The sequence below is a fragment of the Aythya marila genome (assembly GCF_965140915.1).
Source record: "Aythya marila genome assembly, chromosome: 20".
Taxonomy (NCBI): Eukaryota; Metazoa; Chordata; class Aves; order Anseriformes; family Anatidae; genus Aythya; species Aythya marila.
This window is the reverse complement of record NC_139061.1, coordinates 882,552-901,820: the sequence shown is the minus strand read 5'-3', so window position 1 is coordinate 901,820 and position 19,269 is coordinate 882,552. Positions and strand designations below refer to the sequence as shown.

The 19,269-nt window shown below is 50.7% G+C and overlaps 1 protein-coding gene across 5 annotated transcripts in view; it reads left to right on the top strand.

Moving 5' to 3' along the window:
- Positions 1-19,269, top strand: part of MTMR4 (myotubularin related protein 4) — a 53,210-nt gene that overhangs the window by 10,513 nt on the left and 23,428 nt on the right. For 4 of the 5 annotated variants that reach the window (XM_082776274.1, XM_082776277.1, XM_082776276.1 and 1 more), the window contains exons 2-4: positions 5,951-6,021; positions 16,432-16,521; positions 19,002-19,118. In XM_082776274.1, coding sequence (XP_082632400.1) covers positions 6,019-6,021; positions 16,432-16,521; positions 19,002-19,118 — 210 coding nt within the window. In that variant the 5' untranslated portion in view covers positions 5,951-6,018. Of the gene's footprint in view, positions 1-5,950; positions 6,022-14,237; positions 14,391-16,431; positions 16,522-19,001; positions 19,119-19,269 lie in introns of those variants that run through there. The other variant, XM_082776278.1, reaches the window with a different exon arrangement.

Below are 19,269 nucleotides of genomic sequence, written 5' to 3'. Positions count from 1 at the left end.
TCCTCGCATTGTCCCATGCTCTGCCTGACCTCGCCTACAGGCTCGCACCCAGCCACCCTCTGCAGGTGGCGTGCACGTGCTGTTTCTCCCCCTCAGTGCCCAGCTCTCAGTCAGGCTGCTCACCTGTCCCGCTGTCACCTGTGAGAGTCCCTGGCCACTGGCAGCACTGGGCCTCCTGCCCAGCACCCATGCTCTGTGCTCGCTGGCATGGAGCAAGTCCCCAGTCCGAGTGCTGTTGGCCTGCGTGTCAGCCCAGGTTTGTGCTCTCGTTTGCGTCTGAGCTCTTCTGCAGAAGCTCCAGCACAGGGGGTACAGGCGGGGTCTGGCCACCGCGGGTGTGCGAGCTGGCAGTGCCATGGGCCAGCTTGGAGCAGGACAGACTTCAGACATCCTCACTGCACAGCTTCAACTGGGCTGAGAGAACGAGGCTTGGAAACAGCCTAATCCAAGTATGGTTTTGAGGGCCAAAAGGTGAAGTTCTCCTTAGGAGGGTGCTGTGCAGCCAGAAGTACTTACAACTTCGGCAGCTTTCCCCTGTCTCTCCACGATCCTGCATGTCCTGCTCTGGCCTTTGGGTGCAATCCCTGTGATGGAAGCCTGGGTGCTCCTGCTTTGAACGCAGGAGGAGCTAAACCAGTTTTCAGAGACGTCTTCTGATGGTTCTCTGTTAACACGAAGCCTAACAGTCTCAGGGCATTTTAATCATGAGCCAACCCTCCGATCAGGGAGGGCAGGAGTTTTGCGAGCTGTTACTTGCTACCAGCTGCTGCCGTGGCAGTGGTGGAGCTGAGGCAGTTCAGCTCTGGGGCAGTGCCTGCGGGTCCGTGTCCTGCTCCTCATTTGTCTGGAACTGAGGAGGTGAGACCGTCCCATCCCATCCTAGGGGTGGGTGATGCTTGTGCAGCGCTGCAGGGCCAGGGACAGCACCCTCCTCTACAGGAGAAGGTTTCCTGCCTCCCAAATCCCGCAGGAGCACTGACTTTGAACATGAAATTTGCTGTGTGATCCCAAGCCGCTGTTCTCCAGGTACCAGCAGCCAGAGCTGCAGGGTGCTGAGGGCACCCTGGGCAGCACTGCTTACCCAGAGACCTGTGGGGATTCGCTTAGTCAAACTGGAAGAAAAGATATCTGATCCATTTTAAATCCTGTAAGCTGTAAAAAGGCTGGCTTTGTCAGAAGCTTGATGGAATTTATCTAGTTCTGAAACTTCATCTATCGGTAATTGGATTGAGTTATATCCTTGTCAGCAGAGTTGCCCAGAGCTGAGCATACTTTGCATAAAAACTTAAACATACTCAATGGTTTTTTAAACTGCGTACATGAGCTTGTTTTGCTTCAGATTACTTTGGTCCCTCTGCCGTGTGCTTGCTGTCTGCACTTTGGCCACCTGAAGGCAGCCCCAGTCCTGGCCCCATGATGCTGGGGACAGGGGCACGATGCTGGGCTCATGGGGGCAGAACTGCCCTCGGGTCACCACCTCAGCCAGTGCCCCATTAGGTATCGCTGCGGCAGGCTGCCTGCCCCCTCCTTGTTCCTGCTGCCCTTCTTCACCTGCCGGGTATTCTTGCTCTGCTGCACTCGTACCCAGCCCTGGTCATGCCCACACACAGGTAAATTGGGGTACTTCTTACTGCAGGGTGAGCTGAATGCTTTGGCCCGCTTGCCATCATAATTCAGTATTGTGGAGATGGTTTTGAACCCTGGTAGCCCAAGCTTTTCTTTTGAATGTTTATTGATCAGTAAAAGTAAAAAAAAAAAAATCTTGTTGTTGAAGACCAGCTGTTAGAAGCCTTCATTAGGAGCAACCCTGGGACCTGCAGTTTCACTTAAAATAACAAAGACTATTCCGTACAATCCACTTTGCATGTAACTGAGTGGTCTGACAATTGTATTTTTAGCCTGTAATTAGTTGAGAGGCCTGAGATGGCTGCTTTTTTTTCATTTGGGATCAAAATAAGGCTAATTGGACTCCTGGTTGTTTCTTCTAACATCCCCTGTTTAATAATGGGACTGTTTTTTGCCATTAAGTACATTAGGACTAACTGCACTGTTTTCACTGAAATTAAACCAAAACCTCAGCCTGGGGCAGGTGCTGAGCATGGAGAGCCTCACTCCAGCTGCAAACAACCGCCGGCATTTCCTAAGCGGTGCAAAAGAAGCCACAGGAAAGGCAAGCTCCCATCTTGCCTGGGGTGTGTGCCGAAATCTGCCCCGGAGCTTTGCCTGTCGTCTGCTGCCCTTCCCATCTCCCTGAGCTCCATCAGCATGGGAAACCTCCCCACGTGCGTGTGGATGGGCACAGCTCCTAAACCGCCGTGCTTCTCCCTCCCAAAGGACTTCATTCCCCGTAACATGCCAGTGGCAGATGCTCACAGGAAGCTCCTCGGTGGTGCTTTGTTATTATTTATTATTTATTCCCCATTCCCTAAGCCTACATCACTGCAGTGAATCAAGCTGCACTGAAGACAGGGCTGTTAAGGTTTTCCTGAGCTTTTCCATGCAGCTGCCATAAATAGGTGCTGGCTGTTTATTTTCACAGTCCTGAGCGAGGCAGGCAGATGCAGAGAGCGAATGTTTCTTCCCATTGTTGACAGCCTAGCTGTTAGCTCGTGGTGTCAGGTTTCTCAGAGCACACACGCTTGATGCGTTTGGATGTTGACTTGCAAAGTCAAACAGGTGTTTGAGCCTGGAGCTGGAATTAAGAAAATTCCAGGGGAATTTTTCCTCTGAGGAGAATGGAACCAGGCTATTTGGCACCCCCAGCATTGCTCCCAGCACCTGCAGCAGGTGAGGGCAGAGGTTTTGAGATTAATTCCTGTCCCTGTCCAGTGCTGCTTCGGTCTCTGCCTCTCTGTTTTGCACTAAGAGAGACAAAGGTCCCTTGAGGAAATAACACCGTTGTGTAACGCGGTGTGCAATAACCTGCCTGAATCACGTGCGCGAGAGGGCTGTGGGGAGAGCAAATTAAGGTTTTATGGGAGCTCTCGACTCTGACACTTCCTTGTTATCTGAGGGCTTGGCTCCAAGATTAATAATCCTGGAGAAGGATACAGGCTATAAAAACTTGAGAACAACATGAATTGTTTTCCTGCTTCACCCAACCCAGGTCTGTTGGGCAGCATTGCGTGAGCGCTGGGGAGAGCAGTGGGCATCGTGCTCTTACCTCTTCCCCAGCTTCATCCCTTGCCTCTGCTCCCCTTGTTGTTTATGCCCAAGCCAAGGTGGGCAAATTAGCCTTTGGCCAGGCCTGGTGCATCCCCTGCAGCTGTGATTTTAGGGCAGCTTCCGACCTGGTGGGCTTAAGCAGGATTTTAGGGGAACTCGGCCTGCATGGCGTGCTGCTGCACAGTGTATGACCTCTGGGGAGAGTGGGGCAGTGGGACAGAGCCAGCCCCACGCAGCAGCCTCCGCGAGGAGGAGGAGGAGGACCATGCTAAGTCCTGAGGCAGCAGACAGCATCAGCAAGGACAGCTTTGAGGTGCAGGTGGAGGAGCACGTGAGGCCGCGCGAGTGAAGCTGTCTGCAGGCCCCGGGCTGAGGAGGACAGCCAGGGGCCCGGGGCCTCCCGGTGCCTGCAGGGCCTCCCGGCTTCCACAGGCCCTCTGGAAGGCCTTGCCTGGTGCTGCCCCGGCCTGCCCAGGCAGCGGGAGGAGGCGGCCACGTTCCTGCGTGCTGAGCTCACACGGAGCAGCCTCCTCTCAGCCTCCTCTCGGCCTCCTTTCGGCCTCCTCTCGCCGCAGCCTGGCGGTGGCAGCTTGGAGGAGCGGCCTGGCGCGGGCTGTAGCTGAGGAGAACTGCAGTTACAGCAGTTACACGAACTTCTCGTATGAGGGAGGAAGTGAGGAGCTGAAACAGCCATTAGCAACGATTTAATACATCGGTACAAAGCGTACAGCAGGAAAAGTACTCATGTGTCATTCATCGTTATCAATAATTCAGATAGCTTCAGATTAGTGAACAAAGAGTATTAACATTTTACTTCCCTGGCTAATTATGCTGTTCACCTAATTTGTAAGTCCCTGCCTGGCAGTGGCTCCTCCTGGTGGCATAGTAAGCTACCACCAGTTGTTTTTCTCTATATGAAGTCTGGTGTGAAGTGGCTCTTTTGCTAAATAGTGTGAAAATCCGTTTTAGTTAGAAAGAGATAAACTGGATCAGGGTTTGATATTGCAGTATTTGGCTTTTCTGTTTCCCTAGGACAAAACCCAGGGAGGTTGTGGAGTCTCCTCTGGAGATATTCAAGGGTCATCTGGATGCCTACCTGGGCAGCCTGCTCTAAGGAACCTGCTTTGGCAGGGGGGTTGGATCTGATGATCTTTTGAGGTCCCTTACAACCCCTTCAGTTCTGTGATTCTGTGAAAACACTCATTCCCATTGTTGTTTTTCATGCTTTGCTGAAACTTGGTTACCTGCTTTTAGATGTAAAGGAATATAGCAGATAAGTTTTGAACCCTTTCTAAAGCTCCCTTCCTTTCTCATTGTGTGTGTGGCAAGACATGAGAAATTAGCAGAAATTAGCTGAAGCACGAGGGCAGTTGCTCCTTCCGGATGGCGCTGCTGCAGGCTGTGAGCCCTGGGGCAGGGCAAGAGCTCCCTCCAGCACGGCCGTGTTCCTGGATGACTTGCATGCTTCTTGTTCTTGGGGAAGATTAAATTTCAGAAAGGAATTCTCGTTGCTGGCATTTGGTTTAGCCTTCTGACGTGTAGGTGTGAAACCTCACGTAATTCTGTGCTTGGAAAGAAATCCCAGAGCGGAGGGAAAGTGCTCAGTAGATGTGCAGAAACTCTGCTGTGTCCGATGCAATGCCTTGATGGTGAAAGGAGGAGTAAATCACATCAAAGAGAAGTTTAGGCCCTCTCCAGTTCCACATTTTTTGACATTTACATTTTGTCTGAGGAGGGAAGAAAATCTTCACATGAAATGGTGGCAAAACTTACCCAAGGCATTGAACATCCCTGGAGCTTTGGCACACTACAGATGGCTGCTTGCTGCCAGAGGCTGGGTTTGGTTGGTGAGCTCAAAGCCACCTTCAGGCTATATTTAAAACTGAATATTTCTGGAAAAAAAAAGGAAAAAAATAAAAAGTAATAATTAAAAATTGGGGGGGGGGCGGGGAGTGCAAGCGACACACGTGTGCTCTGCTTGCATTTGCTGAGGGTGCTGCACAGACGCATGAGTGGCACCAGGGACATGGGCACACGGTGCACAGCAGTTGTGGTGATCTGATACCTGAAATGTCCCACAAAGGGTCCTCCGTAGGTCCTTGAACCCTAACAACCAGGTCTTTCTTCCCTCGGCTCCCTCAGCACATGTTCCTCTGTAGAATGCCATGTTTTTTTCTGTCTCACTGAGACGCCGCCATTCAGGGCAGTAGTTCAGTGTGTGCTCCATTGTCTGACAGGAGAATGTTTCTCCCCAGCTCCTTTTCTCCTGCCCTTTGGTAACATAACGACTGAAAGAAGTACTTCTCCCCCGTTAATGAGCTTTCCAACTGTTAATTTTGAGGTTTGCCCTTTGCTAGAGCTAGAGGCTTGTACCGCTTGATTTCTTGAGTGGGCATGGAAGTAAAATAAGGTGGAATTTGGGGAGGAGGCTGTATCTGCTTCAGTCTTACACCCATGTTGTCCACAGATACAGTTTAGTTTCTCTGCCAGAGCCACTGTGCCATCCCCAAGGTGTTTTTCACACCTCTGGAGCCCTGGCCACCACGTGCCGGTGGGGAGCAGGTCCTGTGTGTAGTGGCTGACCCTTGGGACATGGTGTCTCCCCTGTGATAACGACTCTGATACCCAGCATGTTCTGGAAAGGGCGCAAAACAGAGGTTAGCAGCAATAAATACAGAGCTCTGGCCTATTGCACTCTCTTATTATAATTTTTTGTCTCTGTTCATATTGAGGTGTCATTGCTGTTGATCTGAATTTCTGCTCTGGGCTCTTTTGTTTGCTGCAGGTGTGTTTCGTGGAACAAGAGGAGACTGAGCTGTGATTGACCCAGGAGGTCCTGGACAGTGGCTGAGGATGGTGAGTACATATTCTAGTCCTCCTCTGTCCTGTGTTTTTTGTTGTGTTTTTTTTTCTCAGTGTGTGTGTCCAAAAATATGTCCAAATGTGAGAGAAAATACAAGAATTAGAAAGAAAAATGCTAAAGTATTGTGTATTATATATAATAATATAATGCAGAGAGCTCTGTAGTATGTCTGCAGTCAGGATGCTGTTGGCAGGAAAAATTTACCTCTAAACTTGTTATTGGAATATACTGGCAAGCAAAGCAAGTAGGACTGGAATCCTCTTCTGCCTCCTTTGACTAGTGACATAGTCAATGATACGTTTCTTGTGCTTTATCGATTTATTTTTACTTTAAAAGTAAAGTTGGGATTTCTCCTTCTGTTCCACTATCACCTCTTAATGAAGAGTTAACACCATGTTAACAATGTGTTTTGATGGAACCAAAGTAGCAGAGATTTCACAATAATTTGTCAGAAAAAAAATGTGGTTTAATAGAATCTGGAGGGACTGAAACACAGCCAAAATAGCCAGATTGCTGATAAACTTGAATAAGGTGACTCTAATGACTCCAGCAAGAAAATATCCAAAATAAGCGCCATCTGATGAGAAGTCTTGAGATCAGGAATGTTGAAAGATAGGGTGAAGGGCAGTGCTTTGAACAGGAATTTGAACGTGACGTGGTGATACACATGTTTTACAGTGGGTGGGCAGCAAGTCTGTGCATTGCTGCAGTAGCAGTATCGTGATCAGCTTTATACTCACTGCTGTCAGAAGCATATCGTTATGTTGGAAGGAGAGCAGAGAACAGCAGATGCAGTCAAAGGGCTGGAAATTCAAACAGAGGACTTGAAAATTTAGGTTAAACATGTCAAGAAAACCTGGCAGGCTGCTGAAGGAAACGGTGATGTCTTCAGTGGGATTGTCCCCCATGTGATCTATTAACAACTGCAATAGGAAAGGAGAATTGCTGTCTGCATTAATTGAACTGTCAGCTCTAGTAGCATAGAATCACAGAATATACTGAGTTGGAAGGGACTCACCACGACCATCAAGTCCAGCTCCTGGCCCTACCCAGGACCACCCAAAAAGTCAGACCATACGTCAAAGCCTTGTGCAAGCACTTCTGGACCTCTGGCAGCTTTGGTGCCGTGACCACTTCCCTGGAGCCTGCTCCAGTGCCTGACAAGCCTCCTGGTGAAGAACCTTTTCCTGATAGCTCCTGTCTGAGAACAGCTTCCTGCTGTTCCCTCGGGTCGTCTCACTGGACACCAGAGATAGGACCTGAGGGAATGGTAGTTATTCATGCAGTATTTTTGGTGCAGCCCCTATCCTCGTGCTCCCTTACTTGGCTTAAGATCTCCTTTCCTCTCTTTTGGAAGAGCTTCTTGCCATGTTTCTGATCAACTAACTTGCTTTGGGGTGGAGAGATGAAAGTATATCTTTGTTGTAACCTGATAAAGCATCTTATGCTCTGAGTTGGAATTATTCTGGTTTCAGATTGAAAAAGACCCAACAGTTTCTCTATATGAGATGGAGGTGAGATTGATGCAGATGCATCCAAACATTAATGAAAAATCGAACCTTTTTCTTTTCTTAAAATGACCTGATCCTATGCAACCTTTCCTGCTGTAACGTGTCACGAACACTCAAATGTTGCAGTGGCACTGGTAAAGCTAACCAACATCTGGATAATCCTGTTCCCTTTCTTTTGTATCTGTAGCAGAGCATCTCACTGTCAAATCTTGGAAATGTCTGGATCGTACTTTGTGTCATGCTGAATCACTGAAAAACAACCTGCTCTTACAAAATTCCTTGTTATGTGCATGTTCGTGACTGTTGAGAACTGACTTAGGTCAGCAACTCTGTCCCGGGGCTTGCTGCTCTTGCCCATACCTTTTCATGCCCAGGTTAGTGAGTGTGGGAAGTCAGGAAACCTACTCAGGTTCCCCTTTGTTGAGACAGGGCTGTCTCCAGGCTGGAGGCCACATGTCTGTGTCTGATTCTGGTTCCCTGAACTTCCCTTGTGAAGTTTCACAAGGGTCATGCTGCTTCCTCCTAGCTAGAAGCCCTTGTGCTTCACAGTAACTGAGGCTGGGAGAACTTGCTTTGCTCTCAGTGTCACAGGGAACCGATGTTCAGGGTACCACACAGCATGTGGAGAGGCTGAGGAGACCCAAGCAAGGCTGGTTTGTGGCTATTCCAGATCGTGTAGTCTGAGAATCTCTAAAGGAGAGGACAGAGAGGAGAAGTGAATATATGTGTGGAAAATACATCAAAAATCCCTCCAGGTATGGTGGAAAAGGCCAGGGTCTACTGGAGAATGCTGCAGAGAGAGCCTGGGGGAGCATCTCTCTGCTGTACTCCCTCAGGTCAGGATCTGCAGCTCAACTTTGTAACCCTGAAACAATTTCCTGATGTTTTATTAGCCCTTGGTAGATTTTTTAATGGCCCTACCAAGGGCCATTAATTAACCTATCTGCTTTTCAAAACCAAGTAAAGATCTGCAGCTGTGCAGACCCTGGCCTTTTCCACCTTACCTACGGCTGTGACGCGCTGTGCAAAGAGCTGTACTCCCAAGCTGTGGGCAGCAGCCCTGTCTGCCTTCTGAACCTGCTCCACATCGTTTCAGCTGACTGTCCCCAGCTCTTGTACTGGGAGTAGCTTTGAATAGTGGTGTTGCCTGTGTGCTGCTCCGTGCCCCTCCTGTAGGTCTGTCACGTTCCCCTTAGACAGCTGAAGTGCTCTGTTGTTTGCATTGTGCTCTGTACAGAAGGTGGCTCTTGCCTTTAATCCTTATCTACACTCCTGAAACCTGTATCCTTTATGGGGTGCATGGGCTGGAGCTTTACACTTACTAAAAAGTCAGAATCCTTTACTTTTCACTGGGCTCCTTTAATGTGCCTTGGCAGATACATATCCTGAGCTGGCCCTTACATAGTTTTAACCTTTAGGAGTTTGGCTTCTTCTAGGCAAGAGGGTCTCCTTACGAATACCTGAAGATATCTTTACATTTTCAGAGGACCTTTTGAAAAGGATTTATGCATTTTTCATATTATACTCAAAAGTTCCTTTCTGGTCTTTGTTTTGCTTTTTGTTTATTTTTCCTTTTGCAAGAAAAGAACCACGCCCCCTCATCCACTGTTTTGGGAAGAGGGCATAGGCTTTCTGCCTCCTGGGACAAGGGGGAGAAAGCAATTTACTGTGAGCTGCAGAGGTAAGCATTTATCCCCTCCTGCTTATCTGAGCTGCTTCCAGCAACCGAAGGAAGGGGGTAACTCTTACCCTCAGTGAGTCCTTCTGTGAGCTCTTCTGCAGACTGTGACCTCTGAGCTCAGATCAGGCCTGCTTCGGGTGCTGGAGGCTGGGTGCTGGTTTGTGGGCAGGCGGCTTCAGCCCCCTGCAGGGAGGGCTGCTTGGAGACCTGGTTCCCTGCAGGCGAGCTGAGCTGGAGTTAATGAGCTGTGATCACTGCGGTCAGAGGGCAAAGCACCAATGCCTTCTGGTTAGCAAGGGCATGCCCCAAAGCTGGTACCTTACTCAGCAGCACCCCGGTGCAGATTGCTAGCTTCTTGGCCTTTTCTGCTGCTACGGGTGCATGGTCATCGCTTAAGAGCTTTGACTGCTTTAATTGGAAGAATCTCTTTATTTCTCCCCCAAAGATTAGCTGCTGATGAAAATAACCTTAAAGACAGCACTAGTGGTGGTTTAATCCTTAACTTTGGCTAATGGAAGTCCTAAAGAGCAACCAGCACCTTAATACATTACTTAAACTAACCCGAGGGGTAAGTCGGTGCGGGTGCAGCTCTAGCTGCATGCCATACAACTTGTGCTGCAGCATTCCCTGTTCTCAGCTGCTGTGGGTAATGGGGCTGTCGAGATTTCCACCTCAACTTGTTCCCTTTGGAGGCTGCTGGCTGTTAGTAGGGTGAGGCTTTGCAGTTTAGCCATCCCATCCCATCTCTGTGGCATATGGAGCTGTGTCATCCCTCTTCTCAAAGGCTTTCTGTGTCGTGCTTGTGTTACGTGCTCACTTCTGGGCAGTTTTCTGAACAAATATTAAATGTGTGGTATATCAGATCTACAACCTCTACTGTCATCTTGTAAAGATCAAAAGATGACATTCGCCACCCCACTCCTGGTTTATGGGGTATAAGGCAGTAACCTCTTCACAGAAGTTTATTTATTTTTTTTTTCTGGAAGGCCATCTCAATGGCTCAGCAGCCTTTTGGTTCACCAAGGACCTCCTTAGGCTTTGAGGAAATGAACTGTTTTTGTAGAGAGACCCAAAACAAAGATGCCCTTCATATAAAGAAGAAGAGGAGGCAGAACAAGAAGTCCCATTGGCCACAGCTCATCAGCTGTCTGCATCAGCTCATGTAGATCCCTGTTATAGCAATTTATCTCACCCTGGTGCAGGTATCTGTGCTAAGCAGGAGGATAAATTTTGACTTTTAGGACGTGGGACTATCTGCCCAAGACAGTTACCTCCTCCTGCTACGTTTTTTCCCCTGTTGTTTTTCTCCAGCTGGAGACAGGCTGGGGCAGCCCTAGGGACAGGGCTGTGGGTTCGGTTCTGCCATCTTGTGCAGCAGCCCTGGCTCTCTGTCCGCATGGGTTCTCTCCTCACATAACCCTGCAGTGACAAAAAGCCCGCCCTTAATCACTAGAAGTGGTAGAATTGGTGCCCTCTGCCTGATGTGAGGGTATTTACCGTCATTTTGTGAAATGGAGGACAGGAGTCTGTTAGGATTGGGCAGATGGACCCGTTCTCAGAAGTCTGTCCAGGGTGATGGTGGTGGCATCCTGCAGGGGACGGGAGCACTTCTCCTCCTCCTGCCCTTCAGTTGCTTGCTGCCACCTGTCTGCAACAGTCACGTTTTACTTGGTGAGGGGTTGCCAGCCCTGCAGTGTTTCATTTGCACTCTTTGAGGCACTGCAGACTTTGCTCAAGTGTCCTCTTGTTCTGGGAGGAGGCATTGGGCTGTAGACCCGCAGAGCAGGAGGGAAGCTGCGAGGTGGCTCAGCAGGCGGGTGCTTGCTGCTCGCTGCATTGCACTGTCTCTGTCCTGTAGAGAGCTGGGCCACCTTTTGACACCGGGATGTAATTCAGGGTGCTGCCAGCTCCAGGCCATGGGATTTCAGTGCCTCGGCAGCAGTCCTGTGCTGCCAGCACAGACCCAAATGCAGCCTCCAAATCCCTTCTGGGACTGCTAGCAGGTTGCAAGCTGTTTACCTGTGGTGTGTGAGCGGAGCTGCGCAGAGGGGAGGGAGGAGCAGCACAGCATGAACAATGTGCATTGCTACTGGGAGAAAACAGGGTTAATTACTACTAATTGGCTTTATGAACATGTTGACTGTATTATATTCAGCTCCTCTCTTCCTTGAAGTACACAAAGCCTTTAGGATTGTTGTGGTTGGGAGAAATGCGGGAGGTTTCTCTCTTCCCCAGCATAAATGTACATGTGCAAGACACTCAGAGGAGCCCAGTTACGTGAAAATAACCTTGTCTTCCCAGTTCAGTCGTACAGTTTTTAGAGATAATGGAGGGAACACCAGCTGCTCGGCTGGGGAGACATCTGACTTGGCATTTAGGAAATCCCTTGAGTTAAGCCAGCTAAAAGGAGGCTGCCGGCGCCCTGCACTCCCTGAGCCTGCTTGGTGCTGCAGCTGTTTGATTGCACGGATGTGAGAACAGATATTTTGTGAACTAGGATGACTCAGGAGGCTAAATTTGCAGTAGAAAGAGGTGAGAGTGGTGGAGTTTGAAACTCTGCAGGCTCTTGACATGCTGCTAAGGCTTGGGGCTGGGTCTGCTCAGCCCCAGACTTGGCTCTCGGGCACAAATCTGAGTTGTGTGCGAGTCCTCTTCTAATGCTGCAAATGCAAAAAATATTTCTGTTGAAGCAGAGGAAAATCTATTTGTGGATGTTCAGGTCAGCTTAGGTTGGAAATTCAAAGTAATGATCTGACAAACGACCTCTTAACTCTGCGCAGCTGCAGCTTAGGTCTGTAAAGGTCCCTCTGCAACCTGAGCTGGAAGCAGCCCCTGTGCTGGGCCCTGAGCTGAGCTCTGTCCTGACCAGCTGGTCCGGAAAGTCTCAGAGCAGCTTGCTTACTTGCCTTGTCCATAATTTTGTATGTTGTAAACACAACTCATACATTCTATGCACTCAGTACGTTAAAGAGCAATGTGTGCATTGACTCCACCAGAGACTTCAGTGCTTTACGTATTGACAGATGTATTTTGCTTTTCCCCAATGCATATCAGAAAATAAAAGAGGTTTTATGTCTTTTATAGCTATACTTTCTTTCCAGCATAAAATACTTCTGCCACCTTTTGCTGCTCTGTTTTTTCAGCAGACTTCTGGCACTTACCCAAGAGGAGTACCCCCGGGGAACCGCTCAGATTTGGCCAACACAAATCCTTAACCTTGTGCATAAACCTCTGTTCTCCTTATGTGTTGACCTCGTATGTAGCACAGGTGCCTTAGGGGCTGTGCTTTCTCCATGTCCTGCCAGGCAGCCCCGTTAGAGGAGAGCCCCATGGAGGCAAGGGCCTCTGAGCCCAGGCAATGTCTACTGTGACACCCACTAGGTACCAAGTAAATGCTGGACTAGGACAGAACCAATGGTAATGGTTACTGGGATTTTGTGGCTTATTCTTCCTCTGTGCTTTTGTCCAGCATCCAAATAGTGTAGCCTGTGTGGCCTTTGGGGTAATTGGTTCACTTGGTTTCCCAGCGAGGGAGTTCATTGCCTGGGCTCTGCTGCCCTGCAGTGACACAGGACAGCACATCTGGGTGTTGCAAAGCTGTCTCTTGAGCAGGGCAGCTCAAAACAATCTAACCCTTAACAATTTTTGTGGAGAAATGCCCAAGTCTTTTCATGTGACTTGAAAGAACCTTTTGAGATGCTGTTGTGTTGGTGTTGGCAGTTAGAGCTGTCTTGTGGTGACTGTGGGGCAAGTGGGTCCTTGGGGAGCCCAAAGCCGTGTTCTGGTCCGCTGCCCCAGAAGGAAACCAGCTGGTCTGAGCAGAAGACCTGGGCCTGGGGCCTTGGAGGACTGGTGAAGGGCTGGATGTTCCTTTTGTGTTTCAAGCAAAAGATTCTCACTTTTGTTCTTTATTTCCAGCATGCTAATCTCTGTCACCAAGATGTGGTGGCTCTGTAGGGTGCAATTTGGCTTCAAAAGCAGCAGCTAGGAAAGTAGTTTTGAGGAGGGATGCTGTCCAGGCTCAGTGCTGCTGCTCAGTGCCAAGCAGGGCAGGGGAGAGCAAATAATCCCAGCCGCCTCCTCAGTAGCAGGAGGCAGGGCTGGTGATGGGAATGCAGCTAGCATTTCCCCAGAGGCTGCTGTCCCGTGGCTTCTGGGCTGGGACCTGGTGAGCCCATGGTCTGCTGGGGGGCACGAGGAGTGGCGGGCAGAGCGAGTCAGCCCCTGGGGATGCAGGGGAAGGGGCTGGGTGTTCAGCCCCGCGGCGCCTCCTGCACCGGAGGCATTCGCCCAGTGTCTGCACCCATTGCAAAACTGGCGGTGGGGAAGCTCCCCAGCAGAACCACTGCCCAGGCCATCAGTGAGGGGACCCGGTGGCCCCGTGCCGTTGCCTGCGCCACAACATGAGCACCAGGAGAGCCGGTAGGAGCCAAACATCCCGCAAATCCCTGCGCCTGGCAGCTGCCGGGCAGCGCGGACGCAAAGGCTGGGGAACCAAACCCCCGTGGAGCAGCGGGACAGCCCCTTTGTCCTCGCCTCCCAGGCCTGGCAGGGAGCCGTGAGGCTGCCAGAGGCCAAAGCGAAGGTTTGCAGCAGCGGGCTGGAGCACAAAGCCTCCTCGCCGCTATTGTTCCCGGCATTCCCACCCGCGCCATCAGTGCGGCAGGAGCCAGGTGCCGCCGGGGAGGAGCGCCAGGCCCGGACTGCATCTCCCGGCAGCCCGCCGAGCAGCGGGGCCGGTATCCGCACGTCCTCGCCGGCCAGGTGCCGGCCGTGAGCATGGGGACGGGACGAGGGGAGCAGGGGTGATCCCCATCGGCCTCTCCATTTCCTGTCTCGCCTGTCAGGGAGACGCTTGGATGGCAGAGCCCTGCTCCGCTTCCCTGGGAGGTAGGTGGAGTCTGCCCGTCCTCCGCCCTCCCTCCCTCCATTGTCAGCGCAGCCGAGCGCGGCACCTGCTCGGGCTGCCCGCTGCAGGGATGCTCCTGCCCTTCGCCGAGGCACGGGGAGGCTGCGGAAATCCCTGCGCCAGGGCTCGGGAGCCGCTGCTGGCCGCAGCAAAAGGCCCAAGGCAGGAGATGCTCCTTGCGTGCGCCCAGCCCAGCTGCCGCCTCTGGAAATGAACATGAGTCTGCCAGGCCGCGTCTCCTGCTCTATGCTCAACTGCTTTGTAAGTGCTTTTTTTTTTTTTTCCATTCTTTCCTCCCTCTCCCCCCCCTCCTCCCCTCCCCGTCTGCTCCATGTCTGCAAGCAGGGCGGTAAGCCAGCTCATCTCTCCAGCCCCCGTGCTGAGCCGCCCGCCCCAGATCAGGCCTGTCCTTGAGGCCAGGCTGCCTGCAGGTCCTCCTGCCCCGCACCTCCCTGGCTCAGCATGCTGCTGCATCCCCCTTGTGAAGGGGGAAGCCCTTCTCCTCCCTTCCACGTGCCCTGTGAGACGCTGTGGCCCCTGCTGTGGCTGTTCCACTCTCCTGCCCCAGCCCAAGGACACAGCAGGCACCAGTCCAGTGGGTTGTCAGCCAAAGGCCCTGGTGTGGGTCCTTGCCTGGGGCTGGAAAATGACCCCGCAGGTGCAGCAGACCCCAGGGGCACGGTGTGAGGCTGGGATGCATGAGCCCCCTTCCCATTCTGACCCTCCCTGCAGGCCATGCTGATGGAGGGAATCCTGAGCTCTCTTTTTTACCTTCTGGGAAAGCAGTTTTGCTCAGAGGAGATCTGATGCCCCATCCTGCGTCGTTGTCCCCCATCCCCTTGTAGTGTGTCCCCCGCCCCTCCCTCCCCCCCAAAAAAGTGACTCATGGTCAAATGGCTTCAGGGAATCACTGGCTTGTGACGAGCGAGGGGTCCTGAGCTGCTGCTGCACCCCAGGAAGGGGCTGGGCAGGAGATGCAGAGATGCTCAGCCTCCTGCCCAACCCATGCTGCGGGTGGGGAGGGACTCAAGGACACCCATGCTGGTGGAGATCTCAGGCTGCTCTGCTCTAGCTCCTGCTGCTCACTGGGATTTCTTTGTGTGGCAGGAGACGAGGGTCTCCGCTTCCAGGCCAGCACCTCGACAGCCAAGCAGGGGCTGGTGGTGGGAGAGGCCCTGAGCCCCCGTGGCCTCCTGCGCCCCTCACAGCAACGTGAGCTTGGGGCCGCAGGCTGAGCCTTCAGAGGAGGAGTGGGGTTCTGAGTTGTGTTCAGCGCCGGACGTGGCCCTCAGGGCATATGTGAATCACTTTCGGTTTAATCTCTGATGAAAACATAAGAGGATTTGGCATCACTTTAAATTGTCTGAGCAGGGTTCTTATTTCCTCAGATCGAAATTTGGGGTTCTAGCTCAGGGAACTTAACCAGAAAAGTATTTCATTTTAAATTCTTCCTGTTACTGAATGCTTAGCAGAGTATTTCCTAATAACTGCTGGAGCTTGTAGAGGAGCACTACTGAGAGAGCAAGAGGCACTCTGAAGAAATGTTCCTACAACAAAGTACCTCAGCACTTGGAATTAATGCCACCCTCAGCTCTCAGCGGCAAGTGTCTTCTGCTGAGTGTCTGGATGCTGCTCGTTCGTGCAACGTGTTGGTGGTTTGACAGAATGTGGGGGAAGGGTCGCTGAAAATTAAGACCAGGATTTCATAAGTGACTGAAGATTTGCTTCTTGGGTGTAATTCAAGGCAATTGTTGTAGGTTTGCATTTCACACTTTCATATATTCCTCAAATAAAACTTCGGGCTCTTCCTAGGTTTCTTTGGGCCAAGAATGAGAAAAGCTCCCCAAAGAAACGAATCCTTTGTAGCAATAAGAGGAGGTTGAAGCTGGACTGTGGGTAGAACCCTCTGGGTTCATTTCTGCTGTGGTTCCGTGACAAAGTTCATGGGGTCACATTTGATGTGACAAATCACAGTTACTGTCACATCACTCCAAGATGCTGTGCATCGTTGAGGTGTATCTGCTCAGCTTTCCAAAGAGCACATGGCTGGAAGAGACAGATTTGGAGACCTGTGTCAGCTTTCTGCTGTGCTATGGTGTTCTGCAATAGCAGGAGAAACTGCTGAGGTCCTGCAGCATCGGAGAGGTTTGGTCTGGAGGCAGGACAGGCATTTCCATCCACAGGTTCAGGGGATCCCCAACGTACTGGGGTGCCAAGAGTATCCATAACTCTTGATTTTGCCTTTTCATAACATGCACTGGCTGGGGTCTTTCTCTTAATGTGTGTTTTGTTTGTAATGCAGGGTGAGGAAGGCCCTCCCAGTTTGGAGTACATCCAAGCCAAGGACTTGTTCCCCCCAAAAGAGCTTGTAAAGGAGGAAGAGTCATTGCAGGTAAGGAAGAAAACAGAAACCATCTACTTCAGGATGTAGCAGGCTCTGTAGCATGAAATCGGAGAGCACTTCTCCAGCCCGGGATGCACTCCAGAGGCTACTGGTCGGCCAGCACTGTAGGTCACACTCACACTGGTGAGCCCTTCATGTGCATGGAGGCTGTGGGCAGCTGCTCGGTGCCTCCTCCCCCTCCTTTCCAGCCCTGCCAAGATGCTGCAGTTCACACGGCGTCACATCTGCTGCTCAGATACAGCTGAAGCATGATGCAACACCGCTGTTCTGGGTATTCTCTGCTCTCCACCTGTGCTGGTGGTGAGGAGCTGTGATGCTGTATCACGCCGCAGCAGGCAGGCCCTCTGTGGGACTAGTGGCATATCGGAGCTAGGCTGTGCTCTCGATGGCAATAGCGTGCCGTATTGCAACAGCTGATCTGACTCTCATGTACATTGCTTCTGGTGTTTTTCTGCTGCAGAGCTGTTGGAAAGAGAAACCAACATATGGAAAGAGAAACCTGGCTGGTGCCAACCTCATGCTGCAAGAGACCCTTGAAAGAGACCCAGGTGCCACTGCTGCTGTGCAGCAAGGGCAGCGGGAGCTGAACATCCCAGTGTTTCTGCCTTCTTTCGCACAGTCCCCTGCCACCTTGTCCCAGTGCTTGTCATCCTGCTCCTATGGCCAGAGCCAGGCACGCAGTGTATGTTCTTACTGCTGCTGCAATGGTCGAGGATGCTCAGAGATTGGCATTGTTTCAGTAAACAATGCTGGTAAGAGCAAGGACTGAAATGTGACAGCTGGAAGGTTGACTGGGAAAGAGCAAACGCGGGCTGGGAGGCGTGCAGAGGCTGTGGGTCGGTATCCTGATGATGGAGCTTCTGAGGTGGCTCTGAACTGAGAGCACCTGGAGAAGAGCACGGCCTGCTTGAGTAGTCTTCGTGGAGGACCATAAAGTTTGCCCCTCCCAAAGGATAATTTGCATTCAGTAAAGAGAATAGTGATTTTTAGTGTCTTAATATAAAATGAAGTCTGAAAGGGAGCCATCAACTGATAACAAGCTGCATTCAACCACTGACAGTTTATTCCAGGATTCCCCTGTCAGTTCTTGGAGCTTTACCATCCCATCTCTAATCTCTCTCCCTTCTGTTGCTGTGTGAAAGAGCCACGTAAGCAGACAAAATATGTGCCAACTAAAAACAGCATTGGCAAGTATGCGTAATAGACTGCAGAAATAAAGAGAGTATATTTTCTTAATGTCAAATAATTAATATTTCAAAGGTTTTCAGACAGGTGCCAGCCTAAGGTTGTTATTTTTTTTCAAGTAACTTAAGAAGGGAGAATTCTTTAGGACAGTTGTCACTTGCACAATCACATCTGAAATCCAGGAAATTCAGTTTTTAGGTATCATGTATTCAAGCCGTAGATACAGCTTAGAAATAAAGATAACGTGGCCTGACCTGTATTAATAATAGTAAAATGAATTGTTTCATAAGATCCCCTGGCTGGCAAGTAAAGGGTTTTGGCTGAAATAGTTACAATATTTTTGCATAACTGGTTACCAAAATCACCTGGTATAGGTGGCATTCGGGGAACAAAAAGGAGTCTGCTTAGCTAGGGCAAAGAGGCCTGATGAATTCCAGGCTGCTCCGCTTTTTTTTTTTTCCTTTTTTAACAAGGATAAAAAAAAAAACAAAAACACATTAGTCTTGGCCATCTGCCAGGATCCCCTGTTTTAAAAATAGCTACAGCATGTCTGGGCTGATAGGGAAAATGAGACAGACGTTTGATTTATCTCCACCTAGATTAAAAGAAAAAATACAGGTAGCTTCATGACGGTTTCCTCGGTCTTACAAAACACTATACACAGAGATTCCTTCACAGCCTTGTTAGCAGAAAGTGTGCCACCCTTTGTTTCGTTTATTTACCTAGATTAGTACCCAGGGGTTCTGTTGGGGTGCTCCTTTGTTCCTGTGGCGCAGCAGCATCACATGCATGACTGCACCTTGGGTAGAGGACTCGGGCAGCATCGGGCTGCATCTGGCACTGTGCAGAGCCTCCCTGGGGCTCCTCCTCAGCCCAGGCTGTGTCTGAGGTGGTTCCCTTAATCACACTGCCTGCATCAGTGCTATGTTGACCTTCTGTAAGAAGTGGGGACCGTAAGGCCCCCACCTTGCATGCAGTACCCTCATAGCCAGGTGCCCATGGTCGGTACACGTAGTATTTGTGGTGCACACCTCTCTTCTGCAAGTAATTGCCTCCCTGCAGCTGCTCACTGCTTCCCAAGGCATCCTTGGCAGAAGAGCTGTCCAGCGGGGCTGGGCAGTGGGTACCAGCGCTGTTTTGTGCTCTCAGCAGTGCACAAAAAGCACATCGATGTGATTTCCCACAGGAGATGCATTGTGGAGACAGTAGGAGGAGCAGCTCTTGGCATTAATGGTGTGCAAAGTGCTCAGCATGTGACCTAACTAGTGGTGTCTCCTTTCCAGGTCCCGTTCACTGTGTTGCAGGGCGAGGGGGTAGAGTATCTTGGCCACGCAAATGATGCTGTGATCGCCATCTCCAACTACCGGCTTCATATCAAATTTAAGGATTCTGTGATCAATGTAAGTCTGGATTTGTCCATTCCTGCTTCCTGAACTGTAATCTCATGCAGTATTTTGGGATGGGGAGTTGGGGAGGTATAAGCCATTTGTATGGTTTGCAGCCTGGGAACTGTGCCTCTTAAAAGATGCCAAGCCTGACATCTATTACTGC